At 39.2% G+C, this 26792-nt stretch overlaps 1 protein-coding gene across 2 annotated transcripts in view; it reads right to left on the reverse strand.

The window, feature by feature from the left end:
• The window catches only part of ANO3 (anoctamin 3), a 147372-nt gene that overhangs the window by 26227 nt on the left and 94353 nt on the right, over positions 1-26792 (reverse strand). For both annotated transcript variants that reach the window (XM_063397999.1, XM_063398000.1), the window contains 2 exons: positions 26049-26145; positions 19152-19212 (listed from right to left, as the gene is read on the reverse strand). In XM_063397999.1, coding sequence (XP_063254069.1) covers positions 19152-19212; positions 26049-26145 — 158 coding nt within the window. The remainder of the gene's footprint in view (positions 1-19151; positions 19213-26048; positions 26146-26792) is intronic.

Consider the following 26792-nt stretch of genomic DNA (forward strand, 5'->3'; position numbering starts at 1 on the left):
AAGACAGAGCTGGGTCATGAAGCAGAGGGTTGGTTGGGCTGGATCCCAGACATGCAGTAAAGGGCTCCCCTACTTCGCCTCACCTTACCACCATGGCATGTTCCTAACTGCTGACACACAGCCACCCTTATTGTACCTGCACTCCTCTCACCAGATAAATTGGGCTCTGGGCCACAGCAGTATTTCAACAGATTCTTTCAAGCTTTGTAGAGCTTAAAGGTAAGTCTGAGATAGTTTTTTATGCTTATTAGTGGATCTGATTAATATGCTCTTTTATATCGTATTCAGGAAAGCAATTATTACTGTTGTAGTTGAATTCTACTTGGAGTGTATTTCTGAGAAAATACTTGAAAATAAAACCCGTTTTGTGATTTTGTATATATTAAAGCAGGGAAGTAACAATCATAAGCAATTACAATATTTCTCTTCAACTCATACTTTTCTTTAGTGGGTATTTATGCTCCTTATCAAGCAAGCATAGAATTTCTCTCAAAGTTCAGAGCCATTTTAAATGCTGGTGAGGGGTGATGCTGGTGGTGGAGAGAAGTATTCTGTCTATGACACTTTATAGCAAACTTCTGTTAGAATCTATCTATTGTTACTATTGTAATCAATTGTTACTGCTTCTGTTGAATTTAGTGCTACTAAAAACTGACAGGAAAAACACACTTGGAAGCTAGGCCAGTGAACTTATATTTGGCAGGTTGCTAGATAGTAAACAGAGGTTCAAAGAAAAATTAATTATAGGCTACAATTCATATTTATATTCCTCTTTGTAATTTACTAAAAACTTAAATACTATTTTTTCTCAGGACAAAAATTAAAATACATTTAGGCTTAAATATGTAATGTTTGTTACTCATTAAATTTAGAAGAATGTCATTTTTGGAGAGCAAGCTGAATTTTAGAGCAAAGAGCCATGCAACCAAACAACCAGTATGTTTCTGGGACCACATTTGCAATTATTTCTTTGTGAATTCTAGAAGTTAAATAGTCTATCTGTTACTTTAAATGTTCTGTTTTCAGCTCATTAATGTAAAGGTAGAAAGTGAGGCTTTTGTTAAGTTTGATAATTCTTCTAAATATGAACATGTTATCTCAGATCAAAAAAGTGCTGTCAATAATTTGTTAATCACATCACCATTTACTCCATAAATTAATTTACTTTCTAAGTCAGGGAAACAGTGAAAGATTCAATTTAACAACATGCAAAAGAATGTGATTTGAATTTGTATTTTTAAAGACTATATTATTTTATCCATAAAAAGAAGTTGAAATTATTATTTTCTTGACAGTTGCAGAGGTTTTGCAGACATTATGCCCATCACTGGTGGGTGATGGGTTGTGGTTAGGGTTGCAATTATTTAATCATGTCAAAAATCTATTTTTACATACTCATGTTCTCAGTGGAGGGCCATTTTTATGGGAAATTCCATTCACATCCTGTAGTTAAATATGGGCCACAACATCTCCTTGTAAAGCCATACACTGAAGGAGTAATTTCAACCTTCCCCAGCTGGCTTTTTTTTTTCTTCTCAGCTGGCATAGGTCTCAGATGCAATGTGACTCCAGCAGCACAGAAAAAAAATGCAGCGTGCAAAATCCACTGAAGTAACACGACAGTGGCCATCGTATGCAAAAACCTCCTTTTTCTTGACAAAAACAATAAAGGTAGGTAATTGAACTGCAGCCTAATACCATGCCAATGTCAGTTCAACTCATTTTAAGCTATACCTATTGCACTGACTTTCACTGAGCTGGTACTGAGGGATGTGAATACCAGTGAACAGATAGCACAATCTGCTTTGGTTTTTGCCATTAATAATCTGTTTGTAGCTTCCTTAAATACCTACTCAACCAGTTAATCTAAGTTTTGGGTTCTTCCACAAATTTGGCTAATCTATAGCACTGCTGTTTTACTTCATTAGCATTGCTTGCATATTAAGCTCTAAAGGCAATGACTGTCCTTGAAGAACTTCAGTATTTTTCTAAATTGTATGAACACTGATGTAACACTAGAAAAACAAAAGTTTAGTACTGCACACAAAAGGAAGCAGTTCAACATAGCCTGAGAACTACAACTTTCAAAGTAAGGAGGTTTATCCTCAGTGGTTCTCCACAAAGATTTCACAAGTTAATACTATCACAAAAATGACAAAATATTTGTTCAGCAAGGATACTGACTCCTTTGTACACTGCTCTAGGAATTAAAATTATAGTGAATGTGAATGGAGCATAATTTCCCTATGTAGTTTAGTTACAATGAAGGACTAATAAGCAATTTGACCAAAGACAATTTGTATCATGTAAAGAACACAATACTGAATTGAAACAATAATACTGTTAAAATGAAAGCATGTGTTTTGAAAATTTTGGGTCTTTTTCCTCAAGGTTTTAGGGGCTTTTGCAGTTATTTCTAGTAATGAATCAAAATCTAATATTCAGATAGTACAACATTTAATAGTCCTCTGGAGGGCTATTGTTCATACAGTAAACACAACTGAAGCTGATAATTTAACTTCAACATGGTTTTCTTTGGCTTGCTTGTTTGTGATCAAAGTTGTTATCCTGAGTTTAACTGACAAGCAGAATTTCTTTTTGTTAAGAAAATTACATTTTTTTTCCAAGCATAGGCCCTTCACCATGGAACTGGTCTTAACCTGGGAAATAAGCAATGTGGAGAAATGGGATATACATTAAAAATGGATTAAATGACATTGTATAAGCACACTTGTGTTTCAAGTAATGGTGCTGCCTTCAAAGCACAAAATCAATAAGGCCAAAATGAAATACCTTGATGTGATATTTAATTAGCTATTGATAGAGCATTATCCATAGCTGACTCCTACCTACCATCACTGTATGTGCTTTTCAGATTGTTCTTAATGGTGTTACATACAAAGAAGCTGAGCTGGGGAAAATACACAACTAAATAAAAAAAAAAAACCACAAAGTAACATAAAGTAACAAATTATTAAAACCAGCCCTTATTCTCTCTGTGCCCCTCCCTGCCCCCCCCCCCCCCCAAACCCCACTTCAAAACAAAAAACAAAACACAAACCCTCTAAAAAAACACCCATAGCAAAAAGCATAAGAAAGTGGGAGAGGCTTGAAGACAAAAGAAGTGGTTACTTTTTCCAGATATAAATCTCCTTCCTTCAGGTGAACCACCCACATACATGGATGTTCAATTAATTAATGATGATGAAGAATAACTTATTATAGAATTTACTATGCTGTTATATAAGATGTGCTGTTATATAAATCATGTGTGGGAGTTAAAAACTAGATGATCCCAATCTGTTTCACACATAGAAAAAATACCCCTCAACAAAACCTCACTGAACAACATATACTGAACAGCATACATAGTACAATCATGTGACTTCAAGATGAGTTTTTCTCATTCTTCTCAATCTAACATTTGAAAAATTAATGCCTAATAACACAGTTTCCAGTTCTGTATTGCAAAAGAAGTTTGCACATGAATTCAGCCTCATTTGTAACCTCTGGACTGATTTAATTTTCAATTTGCTCTTGGCAGCAATCATACGACACTCACTGCTCAAGGTCACAAAACATTATACATCAACTTTCCAGGTTAATTGTAAAAATTCTAATTTTTCACAATACAGTATAACTCTTTAGCGCACTCTTAAAATTGCTGTCTGCCCAGAAAAATTGCTTTGAGAATACCATCCATATATGTTCCATTACTTCACTCCACAGCAAAGTGGTTTTGAATTATTCCCTTTTGAGTATGATGTCTGTTTACAGAACCATAGAATTTTCTTATGCAAATAAGCTTTTGTTTCAGAATCATGGAATGGGTAAGATTGGAAGGGAGTTAGATCATCTGGTCTAACCTCCCTGCTCAAAGAGGGTAATCCAAGAGTACATGGCACAGGATTGCATCCAGGCAGTTCTTGAATATCTCCAATGAGGGACACTCCACAACCTCTCTGAGCAACCTCTTCAGTGCAAGCAAAGTCCTTTGTCACATTCAGATGAAAATTACTCTGGATTAGTTTCTGCTCATTGCATCTTGTCCTGTTGTTTGGTACTGAGCAGATACTGGCTTCACCCTCTTAACACTCTCCCTTCAGATACTTATATATATTGATGAAGTCCTCTCTCAGTCATCTCTCCTCAAGGATGAATTGGCCCAGCTCCCTAAGCCTTTCCTGTTAAGAGATATTCTCCAGTCCCTTAATCATCTTCATAGCCCACCACTAGAACCACTCCAGGAGCTCCTTGTCTGTCTTGAAATGAGAGTCCAGAACAGGACATAGCGCTCCAGATGTGCCTCACCACGACTGTGTAGAGGGGCAGGATCACCAATCTCAACCTGCTGGCAATGTTCGCCCCAATGTACCACAGAATACCTTTGGCCTTCTTGCCTGTTGTGGTTTGATTAAGTTCCATTGTTAATGAACTATTCTGTATCCCCCTGTTTCCCCAAATTAATGGTTTTGTCCTGAAGGTTGTTTCCACCCCTTGAGCTGTCAGTTGTACCTAACCCAACCCCTTTTTTCTGAATGTTCTGTGTCAATCCTTCCCTTGGGCTAACCCCTGCCAAAACCCTTCCCGGTAATTCCCCTAATCCATGACACCCCATTGGCCCATGTGATCTGTTCTCCTCCCACTGTTTTCCCATGGTTCCTGAAGTATGAAACTCCTCCTTGTTCTTCTCCCACATCCCCTCCCTATTGGTTAGAATTTGATGGCCAACCCTGAGACCTGCCCCATTTATAAGCTGTCGCAGACTGTATACCGAGTTCTTTCTGTCACTGACCATTTAGAAGAATAAACCCTTCTGGATTACAAACAGAAGACCTCCCTCTCATTCCTTGCCCCCAACATGTGCCGATCTAAAAATCTTTGTGCCATAGAGCAGGAAGCTCTAAGCTGCATCTCTCATTGCCTGCTTGGGAGATGTGTCCCACTCTTGGTGCAATGCCATGGTGGCTGAGCTAGCTAAAAGACTCCAGCACAGCATCACTTGCCCACAGGGCACACCGCTGGCTCATGGACAACTTGACATCCACCAGGACCTCCAGCTCTTTTTCCACAAAGCTGCTTTCCAGAAGATCAGTCGTCAGCCTGTCCTGGTTCATGGAGTTATTCCTCCCCAGGTGCAGGACTCTGCATTTTGCATTGTTGAATTTGAGACCGTTCTTGTCTGTCCATCTCTCCAACCAGTCGAGGTCAATCTGAAGGGATACACACCACTCTGGGGTACCAGGCATTTCTCTCATCAGCAAACTTCCTGAGGGGGTGTCTTGGGTTGAAAAATGTAACCAAAAATGTGTATTCTATTTTCATCTGTTGAAATTGGTTGGGAGATATTGTTCTTTTATCTCTTGTAACTCTAGGGGAGGAAGAGGGCAGATGCCTTCTCTTAATGGGACACCTGATAACACCAGATAAGGCAGTGCCCTCTTTTCTCTTCCTCCACCCATCCTCCTCCAAGGGACATCACCTGTGAATGGGCCATTTAAGGCCTCTCAACATGACTGATAACATTACTTCATTCCATTGTGAGATGCTCCACTCAGTGGGAGGAGCCAAAGCCTTTCCACCAGCATAAAACCTGGAGTCCCAAACACTAATTGGGCCGGTTTTCTACTGAATTCTTGGAGGAAGACCAGACCCATCTCGCCAGCACTGGACCCTTTTTCCTACACAATCATCTTTATTTCACAGAACAACATCTGTTACTCCAGGAAGACTCATTTGGACTGCTTCCAACACCCTGACAACAAGGTGCCAGGTCGTATCTCTGTCAGGGTTTTCTAGGACTTTTGTTTGTTTGCTTGTTTGTGTCTTTTTTTGTACTACTGTATTTTTATATTTTTTTATATTCTTAGTAAAGAACTGTTATTCCTATTCTCATATTTTTGCCTGAAAGCTCCTAATTGCAAAACTGTAATAATTTGGAGGGAGGGCTTTTTACATTCTCCATTCCAAGGGAAACTCCAGTTTTCCCTGGCAGATACCTATCTTTTCAAACCAAGACAGAGGGCATTTGCCCCTTTGTTCAAGTCATTGATGAGTAAGTTAAACAACCTTGGGGACACCACCAGTGACAGGCCTCCAACTAGACTCTGTGCCATTGAATGCAGTTCTCTGGCACTGAGGTAAGGCTGACTGGTAAGTAGTTTCCTGGGTCCTCCTTCTTTCCCTTGCTTGAAGATTGGGATGACATTTGCTTTCTTTCAGTCTTTAGGCGCCTCTCTTGATCACCAAGACCTTTCAAAGATGTTTGTGAACAGCCTAACTATGGTGTCTGCCAACTCTCTCAGCACTCGCAGATGCATCCTATCAAGGCCCATGTACTTGTGGATGTCAAGTTTGTCTAAGTGTTCTCTAACCCAATTGTACTTGAACAAGGAAACTGACCTTCTTTTACCCTGGGAACCTGGGACAGAGATTCCTGAGGGCTAGTCATGTCAGTGATGACCAAATGCAAAGAAGATGCTCAATAGCTCTGCCTCCTCTGTCTTGAGCTACAAGAGCCCTCCTCCATTTAGTAAGGGGCCACATGATCCTCAGTTTTCCTTTGTTATGGATAAGCCTTTGAATAAGCCTTGTTGACATCCTTGCCCAGATTTAATTCCAGATGGGCCTTGGCCTTCCTTGTTTAATTTCTATTTACACTGATAACCTCTCTATATGCATTCCAACTGACTTGAACCTGCTTCAGTGTCCTGTGTATTTCCTGCTTATGCTTGACAGGAATTCTTTATTCATTCACACAGGTGTCTTGACCACTTTTCCTGATCCTTTCTCATTGGGAAAGGTATACAAACTCAGCTAGGTGTCTCAATAAATGGCTTCATGTGTGCAACCCATGGAGACCACATCTCTTTGTCAACTGTCGTCAAATGGTGCCCTCATCTGAGAAGCGATAATCGCCTAGCTGAGCAACGGACGAGCCATGCAGAACAAAGTGCTGCTGGCAAGGAAACAGGAATGCCGGTTGGCAAAGAAACCCTCTGGGATCTAGGTGAGCTAACTCTCTGGGATATTGGAGGTTAGCTGCTGCAGGGGACAATGGGTCAGGGAATGTCTGCCCAGGAAAAAAAACCATTTTTGAGCTTATGAATAGGCTGTTGCGACAGCATAGTAAGACTTTACCCTCTCATGACTTAAAGGTCTTATTACAGTGGGTAGCAGCTAAGATCCCTGAAGTCACTGAGTCCACAATCTTTACATCAGATCTGTGGGACAAAGCAGGAGTTAAGCTATGGGATTTTGCTACCAAGGGAAATAAAGCGGCCCCAGATATGCTACCCTTGTGAAGAGTGACTTTTGAGACCTTAAAGGCTCAAGAGAACTCCTGGGATACAGGGAATGCCTGCTCTTTCTCCACAGCAGAACCTCAATGTCTTTTAAAATCTGAAGAAACTGCTGCTAAAGTTAAACTGCCACTTGCCCCCCCTTTATGTCAGAATCTAAAAAATCCTTACATTCCGAAGAGACTGTATCTCCATTCTCCCCTGCCACTCCCTCCACCACAGCAAACACAGTCCACAGCCCTGGCACTGTCTCCTGAGAAGGAAAGGGAGGGGGGCACTTCAGGCTTGGTTGAAACTTTCGCTGCTGGCTACAGTCCAGAAGACAGCAAGGAAAATGACCAGGATGGTCTGGAGGAGGATCTCTTTAATCCTGGACCCATTAATCCTAACAAAGAACCTGATTTATATCCCCCTGACCCTCATGACAACTGAGTGCATTTAAAACAACAAGCATTAACAGAGGGATTTTGACACTGGGGAAAGAATTATGGCACCGGTAGTATATTTGCCAGATGCCAGCCCCACAAGTGCAGCCACCAGGAATGCCCAGCAGAGGACCGCCTCAAGTCTTTGACCAGCAACTGTAGGAAGCACCAGACTGGACCTGGCAACCTCAATCGCAGTAACATTGCTTGACTTTTCTGTTCATTTACTCCCTGCAGGAATTTTTGGCCCACTAGGACCCCAGACAAGGGCTGTGCTGGTGGTGAGGTCTTCAACTACCCTTCTAGGACTTTTTGTTTTACCAAGAATTATAGACTCAGACTCTGTAGGGGAAATGAAAATCATGGCTTGGACTCCCTTTCCACCCTGTAGTGTTCCTCAAGGTACATGCATTGCGCAATTGATCCCCTTTTCACACAACTTGTAACCCCCTTTTACAGAGTGTAACACAAGGGTGGGAGGATTTGGCTCCACAAGAACCCCACAAATATTATGGGTGCAAGAAATTTCTGATAAACATCCCAATTGCAAGTGTACCCTGTCGCTACAGGGACAGCAGGTGACACTCACTGGTATTTAGATACAGGGGTGATGTGAGCATTGTCTCTCAAGCCAAGTGGCCCCCCACTTGGCCCCTCACAAGAGGTATCCCAAACCCTCACTGGGACTGGAGGGAGCAGTCGTAGTTACCAAAGTCTCCATTTAATTCAAGTGACAGGACCTGAAGGTCGCATAGCCTCTGTAAAGCCGTTTGTTTTGCCTATGCCCATGGTGTTATGGGGACAAGATGTACTTTCTCAATGGGGACTCAAAATTCAGTGTGATTTTTAATAGGGGCCATTGTGGGACGTGACCCCCTGAAATTAACCTGGAAAACTGAAACACCTTGCTGGGTGGATCAACGGCCCCTTCCACTCCCTAAATTACGTGCACTTACTGACCTTTTTCAGGAACAATTTCAAAAGGGACATATAGTCTCCTTTACCAGTCCCTGGAACTCACCTGTGTTTGTTGTTAAAAAACAAACTGGCAAGTGGCGCTTGTTCCAAGATCTCCACAAAATTAACGATGCCACAGAGGATACGGGAGACCTTCAGCCTGGTTTCCCATCCCCAACCATGATTCCCTGGGATTGGCATTTGACAGTCATTAACCTGAGAGACTGCTTTTTTGATATTCCTCTGCATCCTGATGATGCACCTAAATTTGCCTTCTCTGTTCCTAGCATTAACATGCAAGCACCCTTGCAGAGATATCACTGGGTGGTACTTCCCCAAGGCATGAAACATTCGCCCTCTATTTGCCAGTGGTTTGCTGTAAGGAGGCTCAGCCCCATTCACCAGAAAATGACTGCTGCCTTGTTATAACACTACATAGATGACATCCTTGTTGTAGCAGAAAAAGAGGATATCACGGAGAAAGCCCTAGCCCTTGCCACTGCTGCTGTAACCCAAGCAGGGCTTTGTGTTCCTCCTGAAAAACTCCAATGTCCATCCCCTTGGAAATACCCCAGCTGGCGCATTAGGACCCAGAGTATTTCTCCTCAGCCTTTGCAGATTCACACAGACATTCATACTTTGCATGATGCTCAAAAACTTTTTGGTTCAATTAATTTGGTTTGTTCCTTGTTAGGAATTTGAAAAGCCGACTTGAACCCTTTGTTTGATTTGCTAAAAGGAGAATCAGATCTCCTGTTGCCTTGACAACTCACCCCAGAAGCCTGCCAGGCATTACAACTGGTAACTGATGCTATTTCAAATCGGCAGGAGGCCAATTCGATGAGCCCCTGAGTTGCCCTTTTCCTTAATTATTTTGAATCACCTTATGCTTTGATATTCTAATGAGACCCTAAGGCGCCTGACCCCTTGCTGATTATTGAGTGGATGTTTTTGCCACATCAGATGTCAAAAACTATAGGCACGCAACATGAAATGTTTGCTTTGCTCATTGTTAAGGCTAGACAGAGACTTACCACCCTTGCAGATGTGGATTTCTGTTTGATTGTTTGCCTATTACTACTGTTCACTTACAGTGGCTGTTTCAGCAATCTGAGGTCTTTCAAATGGCCCTTACTGACTTTTCTGGACAGCTTTCTACACATCCCCCGAAGCACAAGCTTGTGGCAACCAGCTTTAATGTCCTAACATGACCCAAGAGAAGTGAAATCCCATTACAAGCTCTAATTATTTTTACAGATGGATCTGGCTGCACCCACAAGTTGGTACTGCTTTGGTGGAACACCAGTCTCAACCAATGGGATTCGGATGTCACCACTGTATCAGGTTTCCCCCAGATTGCTGAATTGGCAGCTGTTGTCCGAGCTTTTCAGAGATTTATCACGCCTTTTAACTTAACAGATTCTGCTTATATTGCAGGACTTGTGGAGAAAGCTGAAGCTGCTGTACTAAAGGATGTACCCAACAAGGAACTGTTTCAGTGGTTACAACAACTTGTTTTCCTTTTAGATACTAGACAGCACCTCTACTTTGTTATGCATGTCAGGTCTCACATGACTTTACCTGGTTTTACTGCCGAGGGGAACCACCAAGAAGATTTACTTGCCTTACCTGTTCAACTCCCAGACTGCTTTTCCTAGGCTAAACTTAGTCACTCATTTTTTCACCAGAATGCTGCTGTGCTCACCCGCACTTTGACTTGACCACATGCCAAGCTGCTAGTATTGTGGCTGTGTGCCCAGACTGCCAAAGATACTCCTTCCCCTCCCTTGTGGGGGGTGTTAACCCTAGAGGGCTCAAAAGCATTCAGATCTGGCAAACAGATGTTACCCATTTTCCTGAGTTTGGCAGACTGAAGTACATTCATTCCTCTATTGATACCTTCTCAGGTGCTTTGTTTCCATCCTGTCATACAGGAGAATCAGCAAAGGACATTTGCTGTCACTTTGCGGGTGCCTTTGCAGTCCTGGGAATCCCCTTGCAAATCAAAACTGATAACGGCCCAGCATATATTTCCCAGAGGGTTGCAAATTTCCTTGCCCTCTGGGGGGTAAAACACAAAACGGGGATTCCTCATTCCCCCACAGGGCAAGCCATAATCGCAAGGGCTCATGCTTGGCTGATGCGTCTTTTGTTGCAACGGAAAGGGGGAATGGGGAATGCTACCCCAGCAGAGCAGTTACAGAAGGCATTGTATGTTTTTAACTTTTTAAATTGTTCACTTATGGATCCTAACCCTCTAATCATAAGGCATTTCAGCAACAACTCCAAGTTAGAAGTTAAACAGAAAGCCCCGGTCCTTATAAAGGACCCAGAAACAGGTAAAATTATGGGACCTTATCCCCTTGTTACATGGGGAAGAGAATTTACTTGTGTCTCAACAGAAATCGGCCCAAGGTGGATTCCGATAAGAATGTGAGACTGTTCAGAGAACCCCTGAACAGCTCTCCTGAGGATCCTGATCACCCTGACACTCCCCCCACAGTTTTGCCCGCTTTACCCTCAACTCCGCTCTCTCAGACCGCTCAGCTGAGTCCAGAACCACTGAGAGCCCACAACCACCCAAGCCAGCTTCTGCCTGACCCAAGAGGACTCATAAACCTCTCACCACTTTGTGAGCTGCAAGATGGACTTGTTCCAGAGATAGCTGGTTTGGCCTTTTCTTCAGCAGGGTGGAAGACTCACAAGCAACCAGGAGACAGATTCAGAGGACTTGCAGAGTGCTTAACCTATTGTTGCCACAATACAGAGGTAATGATGCTTACGAGATAACGCATTGCATTATGCCCATATTCAGGCAAAAAGGCATGTATATAGGGTAGCACGATGTCAGTCACATAATTTTGGCTGTCACCCAGTAGTGACAGCTGTTTTCTTACAGTGTAAGATACAAACTACTCGTAGAATCACATATGTTGCTAGCATTTCATGTTACTATTGCTATTGCCAGATTACCAAGTAATTTACTTCATTTGCACTTATTAGAGAACAATTAGAACCCAGAGTTCTTCAGCAGCATCTTTCTGGTCCTATGCCTTTAGGAAATTTGATTTACGGGGATTTTTGCAGAGAATAGAATCTACAGACCTTTAGCTATTGCTCTATATAATCAAACAAGGGATAAGTTGATCGTTGAATTGTGGGATCAGCAAGCTATAATTAGAATGAGATATGAAGAATTCACACATTAACTTTTCTATGTCTGTGGATTCTCAGCAAAGGAGAGGTGGTCGTAATGCCACCCCTTCCAGAATGTAATGTGTGGCTTACTCTAGCTCAAGCCTTAAATGAACTCACATTGTGCCTGTCTGTAACTTCCCCCAGTGATCTTTTCCAGACTTGTTTAGTAGCCATATCTTTGTGAAAAAGTGAATGGGATGTTTCATATAACGAGACAATGAACAGGGATTTTACCACCCCAGGTCGAATTGAGCCAGCATGGTGGTGCAATGATGAGTATCGCAAAAAAAAAAAAAAAAAATCAGCCAGCTGAGTGGTATTTTGCCAATGATAGATGGTTAGGGGTAAATAAGGTTTCTGACTTTTTTACTTTTTCCCTACCATCTCAAGAATTGGATATTTTTGGATCCATGCAGCCCTTTGCATGTTTCTTTCTAAATCATACCACTGGACCTTTTGCTAACAAAAAATTTGGCCTTGATGTTTCAGGCACGGGAATTTATGCCAATACTTCTGCCTTGTGTAATCATACCCTGCCTCAGTCAATAACACCTGGTATTGTTTCTATTGGTTTAATAGACAATATATTTTTGATATGTGGAAATGAAGCCTGGAAAGGAATACCAGGAAGGGCTGTAGGAGGTCCTTGCACTTTTGGGTTGCACTAACCATGCTTGCACTAACCATGTTTCACTTCTTTCAGGGCAACTTGCCATCTCTACATAGATCAGTGCAAGCAAAACATAGCACACACACGTATAGCCCAGATTGTGATGATAATGTTGAATCCTGGAACCTCAGAGCCCAAATGTTTGCCTCAATTATTCCAGCTATAAGCATGGTGCAGGCATTAAAAACTTTAAATAACCTCTGCTGTTGGCTTGCAAAACAAACTAATGCTACTAGCTCTGCTTTAACAGGCTTATTAACAGATGTTGATAGCGTGAGGCATGCCATGCTACAAAACAGGGCCATGACAGACTTTCTGCTTTTAGCGCTTGGACATGGTTGCGAGGATTTTGAAGGTTATGCTGAACGAACCTTTCTGACAACTCTTTGTCTATTTGTGCTAATATACAAGCCCTTTGAGACAGTGTAACCAAATTAAAGGTGGTAGATTATAGTGATTGGCTTGGACATATGCTTGGAGGATGGGGGCTTACTGGCTGGCTTAAACATTTAGCTAAAACAGGAATTTATATTTTAGCCATATTGTTGCTTAGGATGATTTGCTTGCCACGTGTTTTGCAATGTGTGCAGAAACTGATTGATAAATCTACAAATAAAATCCTGCTAGTGGAACAGAAAGGGGGAGATGGAATACAGCTAGAGAGCCGAGCTGGGAGCACTGTTCAGCTCAAGACAGAAGTGGATATGTTAGCATTAGCAGCATTAGGCTGCAAGCCTTGGCAACAGAAAGCAGAAGTTTGAGAAAGGAATGCAGGAGATAGGGATGTGGCTGGTACAATAAGCGCTTAGCAAGCAGAACTTATCTAAGATAGAACGTACCTGTATTAGCTAGTACGAGGCATGAATTCAGCAATATTACGTGGCAATTACTGGTTATATAATGAAAAAGGTATATAAACTCAGCTAGGCATACCAATAAATGGTTTCATGTGTGCAACCCATGGAGTCCATGTCTCTTTGTCAATCATCACCAGATATTGATCAAGATGAGACCAATTGTTTTTGATCATCAGTATTATTTTAGGTGATTCTTATGTCATTAACACTTACGGACATAAAGTTTCCAGCATCAACACGTGGTAAATCAGTGAGATTTCTATTGTATAACACTAACTTCTTTTACCAACTGATTTGGGTCTTCACTGAGTAACTTGGTTTGATTAAATAAAACCATAAATAAAAGTGAATTTCTTGCAGGTTCTGTATAAAACAAACTTTGAACTCAAAACCATGACACCGTCCTGCGGAATGACTCTCATTTTTCTGCTTGTAAGACTGCAATGGAACAGAAGCAATACTCAGGCTGGAGAAGTACAAGAAACAAGTAAAAGAATTCAATTACAAAAAAAGTCAGTCTCCAGAGCAACTAACTTCACAGAGATTTGTTATGCATATGACTACCACAATAAGTCCTTCTACCATAAGTCATGCTGCACCAGCAGCTGTCAATGCCAAAGAGAATGTAATGAAAAGAACAGAAATTATGGGTGGAGCAAAAAGCATATTCCTAAGGTCCTCTGATGGCACCACCTTGTCTTCAAATGTGCAAAAAATACAATAAATAACTCAGCAATGAACATCCACAGACGCCCAATGTCTATAGCAATATTTAGAACAACAGGTGACTTTTCTGAAGTGACCAAAAGTGCTGCAGCTACATCTACTTCCCCAGTGACATCAAGTCATTCCACAGTCATCTATACTACCCTTGGGGTTTCAGTGCTTCCCAGTGATAACTCTTCAATCAAACCCCCCACGTTGTTCTCCATCAGCATCATTCTGACATCCCCCATGGTGAAACTGGACAGTCTTACCCTTAATTTCAACCCCATTCAGCAGAAAACAAAGCTAAATCACAATTCCAGCAATCCTACTACTTTATCATCTAATCCAAAAGATGCCAATGAAGGTAAGGATCTAACTAAAGTCCAACTGGTTTAATAAAATTGTAATGCTGAAAAACCCCTTTTTTAAAATTGAACTGGAAGCTTTATGAGACGTGTGAACTCACAAGTGACCTAGTACGGACTAAAACTAAAGCTCACCCAAAATAAAATATGTATTTTTCAATTTATTTACTCTTTAATTCATTATTTAACACTTCCCAGAGCAGGAGATTCTAGTGACAGGTATTACCTATTTACACTGGAATAGACCTTCAAAGCAGATGTGCAGAAATTAGACTTAAACATACATACAGCACATCAACTTGTTAAAGTTTAGAAACTTCTTGTGACCAAAGATGACTTCTTATAAATAATTCCAAAAGAATTACTCATTGTACATTTAATGACCAAGTTAAGTATGCGTGGGAAAACAACAGAATATAAAACTGTCACAGTGCTTTTCTATCCTGCTATTCTGAATCAGGTCTTCAGGAAAAGATTAGAAGGCACAGTAATTTTTTGCATTAATTAGCTTTCAAGCTTTTAACACAGGACTGAAAGTACCATTTGTACTAAGAACTGAAGGATCATCAGACTTTCATTTTTCCCATCATAGTTAATACATAGCTAATAATTGCAATGTAAATGATTTTTAGATGATATTGAAAAGAAAGGAGAGTTGGAGACCATGTTTTTTCCAAGAAAAAATGAATACCTTGAAGAAAAGTTTTAAGAAGTTTGTGGGAAAATCTTGAAGAAATGCAATTATTCTGCTAATCAAAAAGGTGCAAGAAGCATTACTGAATTTTTAACTTTGCACACACATAAATTGAAATTCAGAGGCTGCAATTTCAACTGCTGGTTTAAATGCTTGTAAATAATTGCACTCAAAGAATGATCATTGCTTAATTCTTTAATTAAAAAATAGTGGTTGATTCAGTAGTTAAACCTGAAGCCTTTTTATTTGATTAAAAAACTCATTTAGCTGTCTTTTTATTTTTCCTAAACCCCCAGTATTCCCTCATATCTCAAGGATGTAGATTCTTTTACAAAGGCAGAAAGTTTCTGCAGAGAGGCTGGCTTACTCATAGTTTGCAAAGTGTTTCAGATCCCTGCTGTAAAGTCTCACTCACTGGTTTTACAGATTTGTTATTTACATTCAACTGTTTCATCTTTGTTTCTTTTTCTCCCAGACAAAAACAAGAAGGAAGAAGTAATGGTTGGCAGCACTGTAGGAGCCATTTTGGGATCTATATTAATTGGCCTGGTTGGATATTTTATATGTGTTACGAAGCAGCCTGAATAACTTTCCCACAGATGGCTTTATGATGATACAAGGAGTGACCTAGGTAAGGAAGAGTATAAGTGTTTTGAACAAGAACATTTCTAATTTCTGTGCAAGGCTGCTTCAATAGTCTTGTCTTACTGAATTATTAGAATATCACTGACTCCAGTCAAACTAGCTTTCAACTGACATTAATTTATTATTTTTAAATTTTAGCTTAACCAATATGCCTCTTAACTGTGCATCTCCTCATTGTAAGTAATTTTTTTAACCTCTGAAATACCAGGAAAATCATATCTAGTATCAGCAAACCTGTTCAAAGGATTGTGGGCAAGTTCAAAACTACAGCTCAAAAGCTCTGCCAAACCTTGATTAACTGAAAAACAGCTAGACTCTTTAGTCATGCAATGTCAATTACAAAATTAAGGATGAAGCTACATCTGTTTTCAGATGTAAAAATATTTTTAAGAGGTTTAAAAAGATGACTGATTTTTCTTCTCCATGAGTATGTAAAAACTGGTATTGAAGTGCAATCACAGTCCAAATATCTATATCATGGTTCTGGACTTTATTTTTAAATGTTTAAACAAATACTGAGAGACCACACACCTTTTTTCTCACAGAAAATAAAGTTAAAATACATTCTGGCAATATGCCCTTTCCAGCTTAAATGCAAAAGCTGAAAGCTGCCAGAACATTAGATTAAGATGAAGCTTTGAAAGTTGACCACCCATGGGGTGCTGAATAGGTGTTGCTGGGAGGACATGAGTTACCTTCAGAAAACCGTGAATCAGGGCCCTCATCTTTTGCTCTCCCATATGTCAGAAAGCAGTTAGCTGGAATTACATGTGAGAGACTGCTGAAGTAAACCATGAGCTACCCATCATATAGTGATTCCAATCCCTCAAGCCATATTAAAAAAATATTATGTTATTCCTTCAGTTCTTCACTAAGACAGCTCTCTGGAACTATATGTGTTTCAGAGGTGCATCAGATGACAAAACCAGAACAGCAGACAAGACAGAGAAAGACAATGCAGGGTGCCCATCTAATGGCATTCCAATGGCTGACATCATTATAATGCTTGCTTCAGATTATATTCTTGTCTGTTATCTACACCCCTTTCCTTTTTTTCCAAAACAACTTAGCAGTTGTTACCTTACAGCCATTGCTGTGTAAACAATATATTGAAAAGTAAGAAAAAAAAAAAGATACACCAATATATAACAGGCATGGTTCATTCAGCAGCAGAGCATCACTCCTCTTCCTTGTAACTAAATGATCAACCTATGGTTTTCCTGGAAGGATATTATAATTGCTTTTTAGAAATAATACAGAGAAATAGCACCCAGGTAAGATTCTGCTTTGTCCAACTTTGGTCAACAATGTAACAGAGAAAAATCTGACTAGGATTACAACTTAACTACTTTGAAGTGAAACTACTCTATACAAATATAATTTCTATCTTATAAATTACTCAGGTCATTATTTTCCCAAATTTACATTTGTACCTTCTTCAGTGAATATGTCTTGGGTTAGGTAACCAAAAAAAAGTGTATTCTATTTCATCTGTTGAAAGCAGTTGGGGAAATGTTTTTTTCTTTCTCTCTTGTAACTCCAGGGGGGGGAGTGGGGCAGATACCTTCTGAAAACAGACCAACTCTTAAAACCAGGTGGGGCAGTGTTTCTTATCTCTTTCACACCCCCTCCACCCTCCGGGGGAGATATTCTGGTAATGGGCCATTAAGGCTCACCAATGACATGACACATTACATCATCCCATTGTGAGATGCTCCATCCAGCGGGGGGGGGGAGCCAGCCATTCCCTACCTAGATAAAAACTGAAACCCAGGAACAACAGATATCTGGATTTCCACTGGATTCCCAGAGGAAAACTAGACCCATCTCACCATCACTGGGCTCACGTTGCCATCACTGGACCCTTTGCTACAGGATCATCTCTACTCCACAGAACCACACCTGTTACTCCAGGAGGATTTATTTGGTCTGCTTCCAACATCCTGACCAACAGGGTGTCAGGTTGTATCTCTGACTCTGTCAGGGTTTTCTAGGACTTTTGTTTGTTTGCTTGTTTATTTTTTTGTACTACTGTATTTGCATTTTTCTTTTTTTTTTTTTTTCATATTCTTAGCAAAGAACTGTTATTCCTGTTCCCATATTTTTGCCTGAAAGCTCCTAATTGCAAAACTGTAATAATTTGGAGGGTTTTTTTTTTTTTTTTTACATTTCTATTCCGAGGGAAACTTCAGTTTTCCCTGATAGATACCTGTCTTTTCAAACCAAGACACAAGATTAGCAGAAAGTGAAGAAATATCAACAAGGCAAGTAGTCAAAGTGTGGCCTTTAGTTATATCATGTTAATTTTTAACAATGCAAACATAATTTTTGCCTGTATGGGGATGTGCTTCTGTTGTCCATGCAACTATTTGATATTTTGCTGTTGTTTGCATATGATTACTTGCTTTTACAGTGCTAACCTCCAAAATTTGTGACACTTGTTCTTACTTCACTTTAGGAGTAAGTTTCTTTTACTTCACAAGTTAGAATCATTATAACTTATTCATATGCATTACATAAATAAAGCTGTTGTGTAAAACTCCAGCTTGGAATGCAGACAGCTCTACGTATGTGAACTAGTGTAATTTTTTTTGGTGTTTACACAAACATGTACATTGTCAGAATCAATCATCTCTGGTTCTATTCTTCTTCCCTATTTCCCAGCAGCAAGATCCTATTAGCTGCAGTGAAAGCTAATACTGAGAATTTCATGCTGGAACCATTAGATCTTTTAAAGCACTGTAACACTGACCTCCTACAAGAGGCAAGATTCTTCTTGGTAACTCCTGCTCAACAGTGTCCTCTGTGGATATCCCCCTTCTTGACTTTGAGCCCCACAACATGATGTGTGCAATGTCAGTGTGAACATAATGAGAGATTCAGACTAAGAGTTTGAATGTAAATAATTTAACTGCAGTAAGCATTTAACGTCATACCTTTCCTATACTTTCCTCTAAGTAGCTCCCATAAAACCAACCTCTACAAATTGTGATTTTTATATTGGCTCAAGATCAGTAACTTAACCTATGTGTTTTCCTCTAAAAGGAGTTTGCCCTGAATAATATAAAATTCAGGCTTAAAGGCACTTAGGATCCTGAAGAAAATCATTACATTAGCCATAAAATGTGTTAACCATTACTGGCATAGAGATATAAGTTAATGAAAACACAAAACAAAATAGTTTGTGTGGCAAAATCATAATTCTTCTTTAACTTTTATCAAGAGCTATAATCTCCCTTTGTCAAGTAATCATGTAAAAGGTCAGGTGAACTAAAAAAAAAAACCCAAAAAAAAAACAAACCAAAAAATTCACAAGTAAAAATGTACTTACCCCAAATTGCCATGAAAATTGCAAAGAAGACAGTCCCTCCATTATCAAACAAATGTGTAACCTGAATAAAAAATAAATGCATCAGGAAAAATAATACTGCCACCTCATCTATTGCCCCAAATAATCCCAGCTAACATAACTGGTGGCAGAAACTAAAAGCTAAGCATTCTCATAAGTAGTCCTACTAGCATGTTTCTTCTACAAATCTTTAAGATTTGTCAATGTCACACTCTTACTTCCAGTAGAATTTGAAATCTGCATCAAACAGGCATCAAATTAACTTCATGCATGACCAGTGATTTTGTTTCACAGACACTGAGCTGTTTTGTCCATGTCCAGACAGGCTAAAATTTCATCCAGAATTCTTGTCATATAGTAGTTCAAACTTAATCTCAACCATTTCTATTTTAAGGCTTTTATGAACTAAAATAAAAACTCTTCCCTTTTCTCCCTCTACATACTTACTGTCTCTTGATTCCATTTTGTTCTTCTACCTAGGTATTTTGCAATTTCTCTGAAGGTAAAAATAGCATGTATTTCTTTTTATCCAGACACCTCAGCCTCTCCAATTGTTGACATTCTCTTTCTTAAAAGGCCTGTGCACCTAAACTCCAACAAATATTAAATTGTTTCTAAAATCACTCCACACAAGTCTCCATAATTCTAAACTGTGAAGTTAATTTCTTCCATGAATGCTCTTCTCTTAGTTAGATTTACCCCTTATGTAAGTCTTTGTTATAAGGTTTTTTGGTCAGAACAAATTCAGCTGCAATTCAGCTGCAATTCAGCTGCAAAGTCTAAGGCTTACTGATGGAAAATAAGTTTTGAAATAGAAAGTATTTATTTATTTATACTTTGTTCATACTTACTGAAAACAAGCATTGATTGAAAATTACGTTTTGCATGCCTTTTAAACATCTGAGTGGATGTATTTGAGGTCTCACTTATGAAAACACCACAATTTATATTACAAAAGTCTGAAAATTCTAATATTCTACCCATAATATGAAACTATTTAGGAAGCTGGTAAGATCAATGTCCTTTCAGTAAATTTAAGATCCCCAATTTATAGCAATGTAATTTATCCAAGGATAATGTGCCTACATTTATACTAATAAAAAGTTGGTTTAAGATGTTTCTGGTTATTATTAAGCAGTGCAGAGGTTTGAAATTCCTATTCAAAAAAATTTAAAAGCGCAAATCACTATAAAATACTACAGCAAATGAACTTATCATCAACAGGCATAGGTTAAAAGAGGACCTGAAGAGATAAAAGAAATGAAAAAGTGGCTCTGATATGTATTTTTCTAAACTGTACAGAAAATTCATGGTGATTTCCCACTATCTGAAATAAAAGAGAATATCTTGAGATGGCATATCATTGAAAAGACTTCAATTGTGTTGACTCTCTTGCTGACTTAAGAACTAATTTTTAAGCTTTTATAATGAAAATAAACCTGTCCTTATGCCAATGGAAGGGTGCAGGTAACCAGACTGTGTTTTGCTGTACTGTGACCTTCTCTTACACCTGAAGTTACACCAGCCAGCAGGAATGTTCTGTACAGGTGTGCCAGGATTTTGGGGCTGACAGCCTGCCTCAGGTAGGTTACGTAATCTGCTCCTTTGAGAGCTGCATGCTGCAGGAACTCATTCTGCAGACAGATATTCACTCTTCTAGAAAAGGCTGGCATTACTACTTCTGCCTTAGAAATCAAGAAAACTGACTCAGGAATGCAGAAAAAGTTAATAGAAACTGTGTTTCTTTCCTCTATTTTATTTCTTATGGAGTAAAATTATTATAATATTGTGAGAATTAAATTAAAAACATATATTCATCTGTATGTCAGTTATGTTTTTATTTTTTTTTAAGGTTCCTAAATGGAATTGACTATTTGGTATTGGAGATGAATAAATCCAATATGTCCCCTGCCACGATCATACAGTGGGATCAATTAATTATGCATTTTTTCTTTTTTTTTCTTTTGCTTCCATAAAGGAAAACACAAACATAATGGGTATGAGACTGAAAATGTGAGAGGTGAACAAAAGGAGTACAATGAATCTGATTCATTGGTTTTGATTATTGGTTTTGAATGTAGACCTATGTCAGGATGTGATCTTGGATATTCTACTCAGGAAAAGAATGCATCTTTCCAAGAAAATACAAAATGAACCAACCAAACCTAACCCAGTGAAATTAATGTTGCTAGGAGTAGAAAACAAATACTTGGCTCCAAATTGGGCACTGTCTTGTTATAGAGTATTTGGGTGAAAGTTTTATAGCACCACACTCAAAATTAAGACTTGCCTCTATTAAAGGCTAAATGCACAGACTGAGACTCTGTTGATCAAGAAGGCCTCTAAGCAGAGGTGAAATCTCGTAGGACTCTGTCCTGCTTAGTCAGCATACCTGACTGATGTTGTCATCATCAGATAAGATTTCATGCACTTCAAATCCACCTTGAATCAACATCCTGCCCCAAGTCAAGGCCAAGGTGTGCTGGGTGCAGGACCATCCCCAAACCAAAGACCATACAAATCACCACAAAGAGTCCACTTAATGTGGATGAAAATGACAGCCTGATCGTTCAGTCATTCAACTTCTATTTAGATATTACCTGCCTTTCCATGAAATTGTAAACATCACTCCAATGTGGCATGATTAAATGGAAGGGGGAGGGGATGAACGAAATGGGCAGAAACAAGGAAAAAGGAATCGTCTGTATTTTGTCTCTAGCTTTGCAAAACCTTGGCAGAAAAAAGCATTTGAAGCATATGATTTTTTCCAGTATTAATTTGCTCTGTCCAAAGTGATCATCTGTAGGAAAACTTGGCAGATATTTAACAAAGAACCCCTGACAGCAGGTTTAATACCCCGAAACATGAGTACATGCCTTACATAAATGAGCTAGGTCTCAGGACATAAGCAAATCTGGGAAGATCAATATCACTTAGAGGAACTCACTAATTAACTCAATATTTATGTACTCTACAATGAGCTACTTGAATGAGTAAGGATTAAAACACTTATTCCAGACTAAGGGTGCTGATTTCTGAAATTATTCATGAATAGCCTCCCTTGCTTATTAGCTCTTTGGTTATGTACTAGGTAGTCAGAGAAGTAAATTATGTTCCCACAACAACAAAACAAGAGGAAAATGCTTACAGCTCCATCTCAGGAACAAGAAAGAAGCAGGAAATGCCCTTTTCTTTTCCAGAGGGCAGATTCTATGCTTTATTTTTAAACATGTTAGTTCCACTTACTTAGAGCACTAATAGTACTTCAGAAAATACCACTGATTTGAAATCAGACTGTAGTTTTCTAACATTACAAATGGTTTTCATTTACTAATTTGGGCACAAACACAGTGGAAGCACTGATACATGTTTAGGTATTTGTTGCTCAACTTGAGCAACACTGTGGAAACCAGCAGAATCACAATCCCTGCCAGAAACCAGGCAGTTCATAGCAAGAGGTAATGAGTGAAGCTGCTGTGACGTTTTCTTTAAAGATATCACCGTTAGTGAAGGCATTATAACCTTTAGAAAAAGCTTCATAAAGCTATTTTTTGATTTTTATTTTTCTTTGCCATTTGAGTGGCCAGATGTAATCCTATTCACACCCAAAGAGAATTCTCTCTCCCCCCAGTTGGGGGAGATCTAGAACAGACAAATCCTGAGAGGAGACATTTTTTGTTTGTTTCTGTATTCTAATGCAAGGTTGATCAGTTTTTTAGAACAACAGCACTGGCAGGAAAAGCTGGGAGCTTACATGAATTTCCATAATTGTAGACACAAGAAAAGAGTGCCTGCAACGAATGGAATATGACTCCTTGTCTTCTCTGGTCATCATTCAATCTTTTTTTTAAAGGATTGATTTGAAAACAAATGAAGTATGGATGGACTGCCACATTTTTTTCCACTGCAATGCTATTCCCAATGTGACATTGTGTGGACTTGGCATGGCCTGATTTTCTGGTAGCTGCGGGGAGGGCACACAGGTAGCTTCTGTAAGAAGATGCTAGAAGTTCCCACCATATCTGACAGAGCCATCCTCTGATGGCTCTGAAGACAGGCATGCTGCTGGCCCAATTAGGGAGGCTGGTTAACACTTTTGTGATGACATACTTAAGAAGACAATCAAAACAGCACAAGTGCAGGTTTCTTTCCAGGGGTGGGGAGGCACTGCAGCCACCACCATCCTGGTGCATGCTGTTGCTGCCGCCATCCTGGCACAGCCTGCAGTGAACCTTGCCTGCCTAGCCACCTGCTCTACAGGCAGAAGGGTAGGGGTGGGGGTGGCAGCTTCTCCTTCCTTGTGTTTCGCATGAAAAGCTGGTGGCAATGCACCACTGCAGCTGCTTACATGAGCACAAGCACCTTCTAAAAAGAGGCATATCAGGGATGGGTTGTATAGCTTGTGTAATGTTATTTCAATTAAGAAAGCCTTTACTTTAAGTACACATTTTTTAAAAAAGAAATTAGTAAAAAAAGCAGTTAACCCCTCATGGAGCTATTTTCCGTTATATAGTTATAGCAGTATTTAAAAACAAAACCCACTTCAGAGCTGCAGATTACCGAGTGGCTGCTTATGTGAGAGTTAAAGGCCACAAGAGGACTGCTCTTTCTTGTGGGCAGTTACCATACCATATCAAAAGAGACTTCTGTCTCTAAATGAACTGATGAAAGACTATTTTATAAGTGGTAAACTGACCTAGAGTTCCAAGTTTTGTGTCTATACTTTGTCTGTGAGAAGGGAAAGGAATCTTGTGGGGGAGGGGAAGTGTTTTAAAGGTTGTATTCTGATTCTTACTAATTTTTTTCTCTCTCTTGTAGTTTTGCTAATAAACTGTCTTTATATCCTTTTAAGTTTTGAGCCTGCGTTGCTTCTCTCATAATCCCATCTCACAGCAAAAAAGAGTAAATTCTAATGGGCACTTAAATCACTACACTAATTTTGGGAAACAGAAATTGGCAAACTGAAACCACTACAGAGGGGGAGAAGGTGCTCCAAGCGCCAGAGCCGAGATTCCTCTGCAGTCTGTGGTGAGGACTATGGTGAAACAAACTGTCCTGTGGTAATGCATGAAGTCCACAAGGGACGCAGAGATCCATTTGCAGCCCGTGGGAAAAGTGTTCACGCCGGAGTGGGTGGATGCCAGAGAAAGCTGTGATCCAGTGGGAGACCCAAATGGAGAGAGAAAGCCCCTGCTTCCAGACACAGAGAGAGAGGGCCCTTCCTTCCAAACTAGAGCAGCCTAGTGTTAAAAGACTGCACCCCATGGATGAGTGACCCATGCCACCACTGTTTTGGGAAGACTGTTTGTCCATGGGAAGGACTCCACAGCATAGTTCACTCCTCTCTGTGAGTGAACAAAAGATAATCTTGGCAACAAACTGACCAAAACCCCCATGCCCTGTCTCCCAGTGCTGTTGGTGGAAAAGAGGGAGGGGCTGGAGGGGGAATAAAGATGGTTTAAGGGCTTATTTTGCTTCTCATTGTCCTCCTCTGACTCCATTAATAATGAATTTACTTTATACTGTTAAATTTGAACCTATTTTGCCCTTAGAGTGTTTTTCTCCCAGTCATTAACTCAGGAGCCCTATGTTAATTTTTTTTTCCACTCTCCTCTGCCCAACTGCAGCAGGAGATGGTAAGCAAACAGCTTTTGTGCATACCTGGCATTTGGCCAGTGTCAAACCACGACAGACATTAAATGTGAAATTTGCATGATTTAAGCACATGATGTCAATGTAAATATAAGTAAGACACAAAACCTGCTTCTTATTAACTGAGGATGTTAAAATAACAGGATCAGTTAAAGGCATACTGCAATTTCAAATATAATTATTTCCTGTTAAAACTGCAGTGAACTGCTGAAGAAGCACCTTCTAAAAAGAGGCATATCAGGGATGGGTTGTATAGCTTGTGTAATGTTATTTCAATTAAGAAAGCTTTTACTTTAAGTACACATTTTTTAAAAAAGAAATTAGTAAAAAAAGCAGTTACCCCCTTATGGAGCTATTTTCCGTTATATAGTTATAGCAGTATTTAAAAACAAAACCCACTTTTTCTTTAAGTACATTTCCAGTGGTATTTATTGCTGTTGTTACAAAACAACCTCCTAACTTGTGCATTGTACAACAGAAAATTAAATGGTAAACATCAGTAATTTTTAAAAATATTTTCACAGATAGGTTTGAATTGTTGATTTTTACTCAGCATTGGTCCTATGTATAAGAAATTTTGACATCTAATACAAAATCCATTTTCTCTTTGACACTTCTGCAGTTTTGTTGTAATGCCATGGTAAAGAGACAAACATGTTTTATAAATACAGGCTTCTGAGAAAGATTTATTCTGTGGGATAAAGAATACAAAGATAAAAGCCAAGGCTGCTTTTCCAGCATTAAAAACATACCACATATCAAAATATTTGCTCACCTGCAAACACTGCATCATACAGAGGTTTTTGTGATTATTTAAGTTCCAAAAATAGCTTCTTGTAGCAAAATATTTAATTGTACAAAATTTTGCATTAGTTTGACAGAGCAAAGCAGGAGCAAAAATTCAAATACAAAGTAAGCAAGGGAAACAGAGTAATAGAATTGGTATAGAGGAAAGTAGCAAAAACATTACAAAAAGTTTTATTATGAAGTCCTCACAGGAGACTTAATAAGTTAATGAAAATAAGAGGAATTTATTAATAAGGAAATGTTCACAGAAAGCAATTTTAGAAAAACCCCAGATAATTTTAGACCATTTCCTTATCAGAAAGATGAATTACAAAGGCTGAAAACATCTGTAGAGAAACAACATGTTTTTCAGGAAACTTGGTTGAAACAAGGGAAGCCATTATAAAATCAAAATTATCTTGATAATAATACAATAATTACCTTGGCATATATGCAGCTTTCGTTGAGTTTTTGTAGTGTGCAGTTGCGTTCACACATAGGGCACATAATGGTTTCATTTGCCTCGCAGATCTCTTTGCTTTAGTATGATAGGAAAATAAATGTTATAAAAACAATTCTAGCATTCCCAAGATTTTCTGTCATTATGCCATTTATTGTTCTCTGTTTGTTAACAGTGCTTGCACCACAAAACTGGACCAATAAAATAAATTAAAAGTGAGTATTTGGCTTGGAAAACTTAATCCCAAATCACGAACATGAACACTATGGGCCATAGAGTAGTATACAGTATTTTTGGGCATCATGTTACACTTCTCATGGTAGCAAATTCTCTCCCAAATGTCACAAACAGAAAAACAAAAAATTGCTCACTACCCTTCAAATGCATTTATAGCCTATTTTTCTAAATTATGTAGAAGATACCAAACATTCAGAGGATAGACAACACTGGTATATCTACACTGATTTCCTACAAATGACACCATTGATATCAGCTGAATGTTTGTTCCACAGGACAACAGCATACACACTTAGATCAGTCACATGTGAAAACCCACTAACGGGGATTTCTGGCAGTACTATTTCAAGTCTCTGCATTTTTATTTTCTGAAGAAGAACTTACGGACAGAACAAATAAAAAACCCTCCACTTTAATATCCTGTTTTGGGGGTCAATATCTTCAAGCCATGTTCTGGTGTTTAAGAATCCTAAGATCGAAGAAGATGA

This window comes from Prinia subflava, chromosome 5 (assembly GCF_021018805.1).
Source record: "Prinia subflava isolate CZ2003 ecotype Zambia chromosome 5, Cam_Psub_1.2, whole genome shotgun sequence".
NCBI classification, from domain to species: Eukaryota; Metazoa; Chordata; class Aves; order Passeriformes; family Cisticolidae; genus Prinia; species Prinia subflava.